At 40.1% G+C, this 13,597-nt stretch overlaps 1 protein-coding gene across 1 annotated transcript; it reads right to left on the bottom strand.

The window, feature by feature from the left end:
* Window positions 1–7,623: 7,623 nt before the first annotated feature.
* LOC106563846 (GTPase IMAP family member 7) lies at window positions 7,624–10,288 on the bottom strand. The gene is made up of 3 exons (XM_014129747.2): window positions 10,089–10,288; window positions 9,504–9,575; window positions 7,624–9,121 (listed from the first exon to the last, which is right to left on the bottom strand). The coding sequence occupies exons 1-3, from the start codon at window positions 10,114–10,116 to the stop codon at window positions 8,184–8,186; spliced, it is 1,038 nt and encodes a 345-aa protein (XP_013985222.2). The 5' UTR covers window positions 10,117–10,288; the 3' UTR covers window positions 7,624–8,183.
* Window positions 10,289–13,597: the final 3,309 nt, after the last annotated feature.

Genomic DNA, 13,597 nt, shown 5'->3' with positions numbered 1-13,597 from the left:
ATACAGTGTATAACCAGCTGTATGTTATACATGTCTTACCAGAGGCTACTGTTCTATCCTGCTGATACAGTGTAATACCAGCTGTATGTTATACATGTCTTACCAGAGGCTACTGTTCTATACTGCTGATACAGTGTAATACCAGCTGTATGTTATACATGTCTTACCAGAGGCTACTGTTCTATACTGCTGATACAGTGTATAACCAGCTGTATGTTATACATGTCTTACCAGAGGCTACTGTTCTATACTGCTGATACAGTGTATAACCAGCTGTATGTTATACATGTCTTACCAGAGGCTACTGTTCTATACTGCTGATACAGTGTATAACCAGCTGTATGTTATTCATGTCTTACCAGAGGCTACTGTTCTATCCTGCCGATACAGTGTAATACCAGCTGTATGTTATTCATGTCATCGTTCAGCCACGACTCAGTGAAACATAAGATATTACAGTTTTTAATGTACCGTTGGTAGGATATACAGTTCGTCCAAATCATTATCCAGCGCTTGTATGTTGGCCGATAGTACCGATGGTAACGGCAGATTAGCCACTCGTCAGCGGATCCTCACAAGGCACCCCGATCTCCTTCCGCGATAGCTTTTCTATCTCTTTCTCCTGGGAAAATAGTATTTTTTCCAAAAGTTTACTAAGGGTTGCTAACAGGCTGATTGGTCAGCTATTTGAGCCAGTTAAGGGGGCTTTACTATTCTTAAGTAGGGGAATAACTTTTGCTTCCCTCCAGGCCTGAGGGCACATGATGTTATATAACTAAACTGAGGTGCTCAAAAACATATTTAAATGTTCATAACAATAGCTAGTAAATATGTGTACTACTTGAATCAATAAACTCAGTCAATTTACAGGGTTTTGTATAGCTTGATGAAGCCATTTGTCATCGTTTGAATTTCCCTGTACCTTTCCTACATTCCGGACTCCCTCCCTCTGCTGTTCAGTCAAAGCCACGCCCATTTGGAGGGAGGAAGTAGAACTACATTTTAAAAAGAATCACAGAAAAAATATTGAGATGAACGAGATTACATGAAACAGTCACCCTTCAATAAATCCTAAACCAGACCATAGTTATGGACTATTATCAAGGACTATGAAACAGACACTTATATTTTCTTCAATAAACTAGAAGAGCTATAGTTACTGTACATATTCAATGCTGCCAAACCTTGTTCAAGACTGCAGCTTTGAAGGTAACCTTGATATAAAGACTAGCTAACAACAGTAAAGTAAATGATTGACAGAGTTATGGCTCAAAGGGAACATACTTTATTAGTTTGTTCTGTACACAGTCTACGTTAATGGGAGTCTATATGATACAGTATGACCCAATGTACACATGGTATAATACAATGGTATATAAGCATTTCATCTGTATAACATCTACATCAGGTCATTTAAATCAATCATTATGTTACCAAATTAAACAAGTTTATTTTTAAATAAAGGTTTATCAGTTATTTTTAGACATAAATAAACTTCAGACTGAAATACATGACACCAGTTCTGCAGGTTCAGTTTGTATGAATAATGGGGAATTATATACAGCTCCATCAACACAAAGACAAACAACATTAACTAATCATTTATAGGTTTTACAGTGTCAACACCTGCTACATGGCTGCTGGTGTATAATGTGGTCCACATGGGAGAGAGAGACAGGAAGAGGAAGAGGAGGGGTGGAGAGAGACAGAGGGAGGAAATGTTTTGTACAACGATTACTGTCTGAATTTCCACTGCTGTTTCACTGACAGAACAAAGGTTGTTATGAAGATCTCTACTGACATCTACTGGTTGAGAAGCAGAAGGAGGGAAGACTGCATATAATGTTTATTATTGTTTTAGTGTGTGTGGTTAGGTCTGTATCTGTCAGCTGGTCAGCATCTCTAGGGTCAGTTAGCTGTATGTAGTTCATGCAATAAGAAGATTTCTCAGAAACAATTTACATCTTTTGCTGGAATATTTAAGACTAGGATTTCATTTTGTACACAACCAGAATACAAGGTTCAAACTGCTATTCAAGAAGGAAGGGATAGAATGAAGGTAAAAATACCAAGTCACATCACAGCTGTGAGTATGAGATGACATGTTAGTTTCCATACCTATACATGTACTGCTGGTATGTTTAAGTCATATCACTGACACAAATCACCTTACATCCCAATTAGTGATTCTGCACCTGGCCTTGATTTGCAGGTTGTTGGTTCGACTCCCAGTGCTGCTCTGGAAAATCCAGAAGTGAGCCGGCAACTTGAGGGCTGCTGGTGTCAGAATATCAAGTGCTGCCTACTGCTGTTGTGCCCTTGAGCAAGGCACATACTGTAACTGCTTCAGGGGTGCTGGTCTGCAGCCGACATTGTACTGCTCTCGTGTGTGTTATATGAGGAGGGTTAGGAATTGAAAAATACACATTACCATTTTTAATGATAGATGGACAACAAAGTTCCAAATCTATTATATTCGGTGTTTGTGAAGGTAGAGCAGACACCTGGGTACATTCACCTTGAATACCAATATCTGATCTGGTGTTCCTGATTGGTCCAATTCTAACTCTGTGTTGAGTTCTATTCTTTCCACAAAATGGCAGATCTGATGTGTTTTACTACATTGTCTGAGGCATGAATATTAATGTGTCAGTGTGCGAACGAATGACCTGTTATTCTAAAGTCTAAAACAGTATCATTATTAGTCCCACATACTTCACATATTTTATCTCCAGATCAGAACTCTTCCATTAACATCAGTATCACATCAGATGTGATGGTAAATGGAGTCTCTCAGCAGTGGAGATAAATGATACATACCTTACATTCAACATCATTGGTTATCAGCCTGTTAGTACTGTTTGTCCTCTCATGGGTCATAAATGTATAAAATCATATAAACCCTTTGATAGAGAGCACATAATAAACCACAAACACATCAGGTGAGGTCAAGGTTTCATTTATCTGATGTCTGCGTCTTTCTGTACAAGTGAACAAAGCACAGTGAGACTTACATTTATATCTGATGTCTACATATTTCTGTACAAGTGAACAAAGCACAGTGAGACTTACATTTCCACATATCTCACTGTTGACATTCAACAAATGTGAGGAGTGAGGCCTATGAAGTAGACAAACTGGTTTCCTTGACAACTTTGTTATATAATACATGCCTCCCAAAATTACACACTTGTGTTTTTTACAGAGTAATGAACCTGGATAGATATGATTCTTGCCATTGTTAAGAACAGAAAAAACTGCAGTTTAGTTGAGTTTATTTCAAGATTGTAAAATGCAGTTTGAAATACTGTCCATTACCAGCTATGCAACATGACTGCAGTATTCAACACCCCTCTCACATGCAGACCAAATCATTACATTTAGTAATAGTGGACCAGCCCCAACAGTTGTTGGTCTATAAACAGAGTATGTGGAGGGAGTGTTTTGATGTTATAGAATGATTAAGAATAAGATGGTAGACTGTAGAAGAGTTAACACCAAAGATAGGGTGGCAGGTAGCCTAGCGGTTAGAGCGTTGGGCCAGCAACCTGAGCTGTCAAGGTGAAACATCTGCCAATGTGTCCTTGAGCAAGGCATTAAACCCTAATTTGCTCCAGGAGGGTGACCCTGTTAAACAACTCATTTCACTGCACCTATCCGCTGTGTGACAAAATATTTTTGTTGGCAACACTTCCTATGAATAAACTTTTCATAATGCATTATAAGCTAATTTATTAACTCCTTATGAGCTATGCATAATACATTGTAATGCAGTTTATTCACTAATACCTGCTCACAAACATTTTGCTGTTCATAGAGCATTATAACCAAGACTGTAAAATACCATATGAAGTTAAATGTTATACTGGTCTATATGAAATAGAGAATGATATGTACTCTCCTCTCACACATATCTCTGTCTTGTTCACCTTGACACCATTTTATAAAAGGGTATTTTAATATAGAATGACATCATTATGAAGAGGGGATTCATAGGAAGATGCATTCCTATCTACTGTGCATGTTCTAACTGCCCAATCAGAGCTCCTCCCATAGAGAGACAGGAAGTGGATCTGTAGTTCAAAAGTGCATCACAGGGAAATAACTGCTTTTTCTAGTCTTTGAATATATTTCTTAACGCCATCACACCAACTCCTCCTAACAACCCTGATAATCCTCCTAACACCACCTTCCTGTCAATCCACCAACTGCTGCTGCTCCTATGAAACCCATTGCTGTTCCAACTGATTTCCCAGTGTGGATCTCAGTACTTATAGTAGACCTTCCAACCCATGTTAAAATCTGTCCCCAGGCTATGTCTAAAAGTGTGTATGATCCAGCTCCCATTGCCTCAGCTAACACCCCTATCAGAGAACCCCTTATAAACTCTGTTACATTCACAGGGCCTTTGCTCCATACACAATTACCTCCCATGACCACTGCAACTAAAGCACTGAGCAGATAGAAATGCTTTGGTTTCATATATAAAATGGACAGAATTCTGCTATTAACATCTAGATCACATCAGATGTGATGGTAAATGGTGTATCTCAGCCAGTGGAGATAAGTGATGCACAGCTTGCAAAATACATGTCTGACTCAATGGTTGGCAGTCAGTTGTCATCCATTCATTAAGACCAGAAGGCTGGTTGTCATCCATTCATTAAGACCAGAAGGCTGGTTGTTATCCATTCATTAAGACCAGAAGGCTGGTTGTCATCCATTCATTAAGACCAGAAGGCTGGTTGTCATTCATTCATTAAGACCAGAAGGCTGGTTGTCATCCATTCATTAAGACCAGAAGGCTGGTTGTCATCCATTCATTAAGACCAGAAGGCTGGTCGTCATCCATTCATTAAGACCAGAAGGCTGGTTGTCATCCATTCATTAAGACCAGAAGGCTGGTCGTCATCCATCCATTCATTAAGACCAGAAGGCTGGTTGTCATCCATCCATTCATTAAGACCAGAAGGCTGGTTGTCATCCATTCATTAAGACCAGAAGGCTGGTTATCATACCAAATATAACCTACTGTATGTCAATTGTTATGAATTTGTACTGTTAATAAATGTTTCTATAGGTTCTTGACCTTTAACATATTTTAAATGTGAACATGACGTTCCCTATGGGGACAATAGTCAGTAAAGAAAAGCATTCCGTTATAGCTGTAAGGTCAGAGACATCTCTGAATGAAGGACTCATGTCTCAAATAAAGAGTTGATTCTAAGGTTTGGATTTAATCTGTATCACTGAAGTTCCATAGGGCGGCGCACAATTGGCCCAGCGTCGTTTATTTGAACAGGGACAACGTACAACAAAAAAAGAAGTATCAGTACACTTGAGAAAAGATGTGTTCTACCAAATTTAGCCAACAGCTCATTTCCATCTGCAGTCCCCGGGCAGGTAAACATATAAACAAGAAAAACATTATATACGAACAGAAAACATACAAACATAAGACCTTTAAAAAAAAAAGATTAAAATGTATTAATAAAACAGAGATCAGGACATACAGATACATTTCCACACAGAAGTCAAGACATTGCACATAAGAATCATGTGACACATTGCTATTGAAGCTATGAGTTGTTAAAACACAGTTAAAACCTGTTGGGGCTCGGGGGCAGTATTGAGACACGAACGGGGTTCATTGCTAACCTGTAGCCCCAACAGGTTAAAACAGCAACGAAAAGGTTTATAAGTGGCTCCAAACCTGCTGTTGTTTTAACCAGCTTTTCACTGTGTAAACCACCGACACTAATCAAATCAAACTTTATTTGTCACATGCACCGAATACAACAAGTGTAGACTTTACTGTGGGCCTTCCCTGTGGCTCAGTTGGTAGAGCATGGTGTTTCCAACGCCAGCATAGTGTGTGCAACGCCAGGGTTGTGGGTTCGATTCCCACGGGGGCCAGTACAAAAAAAATTACAAATAATGCATGAAATGTATGCATTCACTACTGTAAGTCGCTCTGGATAAGAGCGTCTGCTAAATGACTAAAATGTAATGATGTAATGTAAATGCTTACTTACAGGCCCTTAACCAACAATGCAGTTGAAGAAGAGTTAAGCCACACATTTTAACTTTTCTGTAAGTTGGTTCTACACACGGGAACGGAACACTTTCCATTCACTGATCCCCTATTATGTGACCACATAGATAGTAAAGTAGTCACTTCACTGCTCCTCTAGTATGTGACCTCATAGATAGTAAAGTAGTCACTTCACTGCTCCTCTAGTATGTGACCTCATAGATAGTAAAGTAGTCACTTCACTGCTTAAGGATTGTGGAACAAGTAAGTAAACATTCAAAACGCAGCTTCAAGTCTGAAAATGTACAAAAACTTTAAAAAGTTGTTTCTTGAGAATTAAACAAATGTTGATGAGTATTCATATTTGGAGCAAAAATGTTCAATGTACACTTTTACAGAAATTGAAATGGTTTGTTTGATTGTTTCTCCTGCTTGTGACCAACTTATCATGCGAGAAAATATCATAGCATCTATATAAACCTTGTGTGTTAAGACTATTTCTCATACGTCTAAAGTTGGACAAGTTAAATGTAGAGTCTAATACCCCAACCAGGGACTTATATTCAGACACAATATAGTTGTTTTCCTGCCTTAACAAAGACAGCTAATGCTCTGAGAGGATACTGTTGAAATTCCGTTTAATCGCCTAAGTTGTGGCAATTACAATAATTGAACACATTCTAGCCATACAATGGAGACCTGATTGTTGCATTTTTGTGAAGGATTGTGTCAGTTTCCCTTTAAATGTGGAATGTGTTAGAGCTGTAACATCACCAGCAGCATAGCCTCTGAGTAATCAATTTCATTTTTTTTCTTATATTGTCAAGAAAACAAATGTCAAAGGATAGATGGTTCAAAATTGTACACAAATATTCATATATCATCTGCATATAATTACATTGTATGGGTTGTTGTTGCCAGCTTGGGTTGTCAATACCAGCAAGGTTTCTTATCAAAGCTCAGGCTGAGAGCCAGATGCAGAAACAGGAGGCAGATAGTACGAGTCTCAGAGTTTACTATAGTCAGGCAAAAAGGTCAAAATCTAAATCAGAGTCAGGCAGGTACAGGACCACAGCCAGGATCAGGGTCAGGACAGGCAGAAAGGTACAGGACGACAGGCAGGATCAGGGTCAGGACAGGCAGAAAGGTACAGGACCACAGCCAGGATCAGGGTCAGGACAGGCAGAAAGGTACAGGACGACGGGCAGGATCAGGACAGGCAGAAAGGTACAGGACGACAGGCAGGATCAGGGTCAGGACAGGCAGAAAGGTACAGGACGACAGGCAGGATCAGGGTCAGGACAGGCAGAAAGGTACAGGACGACGGGCAGGATCAGGACAGGCAGAAAGGTACAGGACGACAGGCAGGATCAGGGTCAGGACAGGCAGAAAGGTACAGGACGACAGGCAGGATCAGGGTCAGGACAGGCAGAAAGGTACAGGACGACGGGCAGGATCAGGACAGGCAGAAAGGTACAGGACGACAGGCAGGATCAGGGTCAGGACAGGCAGAAAGGTACAGGACGACGGGCAGGATCAGGACAGGCAGAAAGGTACAGGACCACAGCCAGGATCAGGGTCAGGACAGGCAGAAAGGTACAGGACGACGGGCAGGGTCAGGACAGGCAGAAAGGTACAGGACGACGGGCAGGATCAGGACAGGCAGAAAGGTACAGGACGACAGGCAGGATCAGGGTCAGGACAGGCAGAAAGGTCAGAACTGGGAAGACTGAGAAAAACTAAAACTAGAGCACAGGAAACGCGGGAACTCGCTGGTAGGACTTGACGGGACAATACGAAACTGGCAACAGACAAACAGAAAACGCAGGTATACATTTACATTACATTTCAGTCATTTAGCAGACGCTCTTATCCAGAGCGACTTACAGTAGTGAATGCATACATTTCATTTCATGCATTTCATGCCAGTACAATTTCATGTGAATTGTACTGGCCCCCCGTGGGAATAAATACACGGGGGATAATGATGGGAGATGGGAGACACCTGGTGGGGGGTGGAGACCAGCACAAAGACAGGTGAAACAGATCAGGGTGGGACGGTTCCTGGTGGATTCAGCGAGTGGGTTCATAAGTGACCACAAATAATAGTGGGGAGAAATAAACACAACCATCACAATCACCAGCTATTTCAGAGATGGAGATCCTGTAACTTCTTATAGACCTCTGTGGACATCCCTTTGTTATCTTGGATTAACTCTGCTTCCTCCCTCACAGCCCTCAACTTCCTCTCATAGTAACGCTTGTGTTCCATGATTCGCCAGATTTTGTTTTGATCCAGGAGTTGTAGTTCTTTCAGTTTCTTCTCTTCTTCCTCCGTTGACTGCTTCAGTGCCTTAATTTTACTCTGTAGTTTCTTCAATTCCTCCTGGTATCTGGGAGGCAGTTTCTTCTCTTCGTCTTGTAGCTTCCGCAGTTCTTCTTCATACTGCTTCCTCAACTCTTCTTCCCTGGTACTAAGCGTTCTCTCCACCTCTTGGTATTTGTCATTGGTGTAGTGGTCTTGACCGTTTACTGCCACCATGTGGTCAATTTTCTCAAAGAAGTCCAGAACTTGTCCCCTGTTTTCCATCTTTGTGTTGTCAAAAACATGGTACCTTCCACCACACTGGTCCATAAGTGTCTGGAGATCATCCTGAGCTTCATTCACATACTGCTTTATGCCACCTTCACCCAACTCATCTCCATGGGTGAAGAGGATCATGGTATACTTGTTAGCTTCTTCTCCAAACAGTACCCTGATTTTCTTTACCGCGTTCTGTTCCTCCTTTGTGAAAGGCCCTACGTTCATGACCAATACGACTGCATGGGGACCAGGTGAAGTCATGTTGATACATTTACTGATTTCTGTCTCTAAGTAACTGTCAGAGTGGCTTGTGTCAAATAATCCTGGTGTGTCCACTAGCCAGACCTGTCTCCCTGCCATCTCTTCTGTCTCCTTACGACACTCCTTAGTTACAGAAGAACTAGATCGATCATCTCTAAAAGCTCTCCTCCCCAGGATTGTGTTTCCTGAAGAGCTTTTTCCAGCGCCTGTCTTCCCCACCAGCACGATCCTGGTCATGGACACTACAGGAGAGAAGTAAAGGAGAAAACATGAGTGATGTTACATCATGGGGTGGCAGGTAACCTAGCGGTTAGAGCATTGGACTAGTAACCGAAAGGTTGCTAGATCAAATCCCTGAGCTGACAAGGTAAAAATCTGTGGTTCTGCCCCTGAACAAGGCAGTTAACCCACTGTTCCTAGGCCGTCATTGTAAATAAGAATTTGTTTTTAACTGACTTGCCTAGTTAAATAAAAAATGGTTGGCATAGTAGTGGGTCTCCCATAAGGAATGTAAATACAGATGGCTGCCAAATTGAAATGTGGATAATCAAACGCACAAGAAATTATGACTATTTGATTAAACTATTGGTAAACGTTCAAAAAAATATATATTTTTCTACTTACTGTCTGGACCATCACTTTTGGAGTTTCTTCTTCTACCCAGAGTCTGTTTATCTGTGTCTTCATCCTTCTCCACTACAGAATGACACATTGAATACATCACATAAAATACATACTGCAATATTAACAGGTTATTCAATCCTCTTGTCTGTTATACGCTCATGTTCATGTCAATTTAAAACCTTGAAAGTTTAACTTCCAATGTGATGTTTTTTTCTTCAGTTTTACGTATGCTACTTCCTATAAAGTTTCACAGTTGCAGTGATACTGCCTGGGTTTTGGAACAAATAACTTTAATCTGCAATGATGTGGTTATTCATTCCCACTGGACTGTCTAACTAATAGAAAAACTGTGTCCAAGATGGGGATGGAATATATTCATACTCCCAAGATAAAAATACCCGTCGTTATACTACTTCATGTTATTACACACTTTTTACAGCAACTTAAATGAAAGTGAAAGTAGAATGACTTGGGAGTGACGATGTTATAGAAGTAAACTGAGGTGCTCAAAAACATATTTAAATGTTCACAACAATAGCTAGTAAGTATGTGTACTGTTGGCATCATTAAATAAAGTCAACTTACAGGGTTTTGTTGTGCTTGATGAAGCCATTTTGTCAGATTTTATTTTCCCGGTACCGTCACCACGTTAACGATGACCTCCCTCTGCTGTTTAGTCAAATCCACTCCCTCCCTCTGCTGTTCAGTCAAAGTCACTCCCTCCCTCTGCTGTTGAGTCAAAACCACTCCCTCCCTCTGCTGTTCAGTCAAAGTCACTCCCTCCCTCTGCTGTTGAGTCAAAACCACTCCCTCCCTCTGCTGTTCAGTCAAAGCCACTGCCATTTGGAGGGAGGAAGTAGAACTACATTTCAACAAGAAAAAATATGGAGATGAACTAGATTACATGAAACAGTCACCCTTCAATAAATCCTAAACCAGACCATAGTTATGGACTATTATCAACGACTATGAAACAGACGAGAAAAGTTTCAATAAACTAGAAGAGTTTAGTTTCTGTACCGATCCATGCAAAGCTGCCAAACCTTGTTCAACATTGCAGCTCTGAACATAGCCTTCATGTAATGAGTAGCAGTAAAGTTAATGATTGACAATGAGAGCATGAGTTATGGCTCAAAGGAAACATACTTTATTAGTTTGAAAGTCTACATAAATGGAAGGTGTAGTAGGGAGGCCAAATGCTATAGTGTGATTCAGTGTGAACACATAGTTAAATACAAAGGTAGAGATATAGGCATTTCATCTGTTCACTCTCAGAATAAAAGGTGCCTTAGAAGGGATCTTTGGCTGTCCCAATAGCAGAATGCTTTTGAAGAACCCTTTTTTGGTTGTAAGTAGAACACTTTTGGTTCCAGGTAGAACCATTTAGGGTTCCATGTAAAACCATTTCTACAGAGGGTTCTACTTGGAAGAAAAAATGATTCTCCTATGGTGACAACCGAAGAGGCCTTTTGGAACCCTGTTTTTCTAAGACTGTATGTAGTATGACTCATTATGTAGACATTGTATTAAACTAAGGTAAAGATATAATCATTTCATCAGATCATTAAAATGTATCATTACATGACTCAAGTGCTACAGGTTCAGTTTCATGAACAGTGAGTTATATAAACCTCTATCAACAAAAAGACAAATGAGGGTATTAGGGTCAAGTGCCGTGAGCATAATCCATAGCAAGAGCTTCATGAATAGACTTCATCAACATCACCACCACCTTCATCAACATCATCAACACCACCACAAGTGAACCTGGCGGCCTCCAAAATGGCACCCTAATTCCCTACTACATAGTGCACTACTTTTAACCAGACACATATGGGGCCCTGGTCAAAAGTAGTGCACTACATACGGAATAGGGTTCCATTTGGGAGTCAGACCCTATCTACGTGTGTCTCATGGCAGCTTGGTAGATAATCAGCCTCTGACCCCACCAGGACCTCTGACCCCACCAGGACCTCTGACCCCACCAGAGACAGGAACCCCACCACAGGCCTCTTAGCCAGGACCGGACATCCCGGGCCAGCTAGGGCTCTACAGGGCCGATGCAGAGGCCCACTGGAGGTGGAATCTCATTGTCAAATCAAATCAAATGTTATTTGTCACATGCGCCGAATACAACAGGTGTAGACCTTACAGAGAAATGCTTACTTACAGGCCCTTAACCAACAATGCAGTTAAGAAAAATACCCCCCAGAAATAATAGATAAAAGTAACAAATAATTAAAGAGCAGCAGTAAAATAACAATATATATATACATACAGGGGGGTACCGGTACAGAGTCAATGTGCGGGGGCACCGGTTAGTCGAGGTAATTGAGGTTGTGCTGGATGATGTTCAGGTACTGGGACAGAGAGGCCTTAAGGTTGGCCTCATCCTGGACAGGGCCGTACAGGCCGAAGGTCTCCCTGGTCGTTCAGGGAGGAGGTGAAGTAACACTTCATATTCACCTCCAATGTGGTTAGCTAAAAAGATGACAAGATAATTCACACATTCATCATTCAGGGTTACTATCAAACAGATAGTGTCTCATTTCTGGTTCCTCCATAACTTGTTTCCTGCTTATAGCAGGGCATGTTTACAGGAATCCTTTCTCTAACTATAAATCACATTACTTAATGACAAAATTATTCTGCAGTGAGAGTGTAATGCAAGTCAAGGTGTCCTTGGATGAATTTCAACAACATTTATAACCAGCATTGTTAAATGAACTGTTAGAATACCAAGACTAACTGCAGTCAAAACATGGTGGAACAAAGCCAGACTGCAGTAACTTCACTTAGTAACTTCACTTACTGCTGTTTACCTTGGTTTTTACTGGGATTTTGTAGTTACTTCAAATTTGTCACTCCATGTTCTCTGAAACGGAATACAGTTGAACCAGGACACTTTGTCACAAGATAAAACGCATACTACCAAGCCTGATTTCGGTCTTAACTCATCATTTACCAAATGTGTGACAACAATTTGCAATTCTCTGGCAGAATAGTTGGAAACATAATCCCAATTCTTCTTTATGGATTACATTTCAACATTGTCTTCTTTTAGGGAGTGAACTGGTCTGGTCAGATTGAATTACATCAGGCTCCGAGTTCAGGCCATCCCGATCACGACACACGACACCATGAGACAGCCAGTGATCTATAAACACGGCACAATCCTGCTGAGAAATTATGGTTGGTTTCACATTGAAACGCAAATACCCAGATAATGGTAAGAAAGATAGCAAACAAAATATTGAATCGTTTAATATAACTTCAATACAACATTTAAAACATTACTACATAAAAACATTAAATACAGCTGGAATGTAGTTAGAATTCTCCAAACAACCAGAAAGTTGGATCAACACATTTAGATATATAGATACTTCACTTTGCTTTTGCATTACCCATATAGTTGTTTAAGGTCATACCAAGGCAGAGTGCAGTATCAGTATTTTAAGGGGTCATAGGTCAGATCGGTGGTCATGGTTGATATGTATAAAATATGACTTTATAATAAGATAATGCATCAGGGCATTATCACTTATCTACCTGTACACCATATTTGGCTGGACAGCAAAACACTTAAAAGCTATTTTTCCTCAGTTTTACTGTTTACTAGTTTTACTGGTTATACTGGTAACAAAGGAACTTACAAATACCCTGATTTTAGAATAAGGATGGTACATTAATACAATTAATTATTTCCACGTGTCATAATAAACATCATGTGTTTTAATAATAATAATATAATATATCATTAATAATGTTTTGAACCTCATACAACTGCCTACACTGCCACCCAAAGGGCTGCACTTGAAAACAATAACACATCAAAACAGAGCAATACCTTTTGTTTAATCTTTAGTCTCATTTTTTAAAGATGGTCCATAAAACATTTAGCTATTTGATTTTGAATTTTAGGAACCCTTTAAGTATAATTATTTTTAAATGATTTTATAAAAAATTGGTTTTGGCCTCATGGGCTATAGATTGAGAGGGGGTCAAATACTTACTTCCCTCATTAAAATGCAAATCAATTTATAAAATTTTTGACATGCGTTTTTCTAGATTTTATTGTTGTTATTCTGTCT

Source organism: Salmo salar, chromosome ssa11, assembly GCF_905237065.1.
Source record: "Salmo salar chromosome ssa11, Ssal_v3.1, whole genome shotgun sequence".
In the NCBI taxonomy this organism is placed as follows: Eukaryota; Metazoa; Chordata; class Actinopteri; order Salmoniformes; family Salmonidae; genus Salmo; species Salmo salar.
Note: the sequence above shows the minus strand (reverse complement) of the source record. Positions and strands in the feature narration are given on the sequence as shown.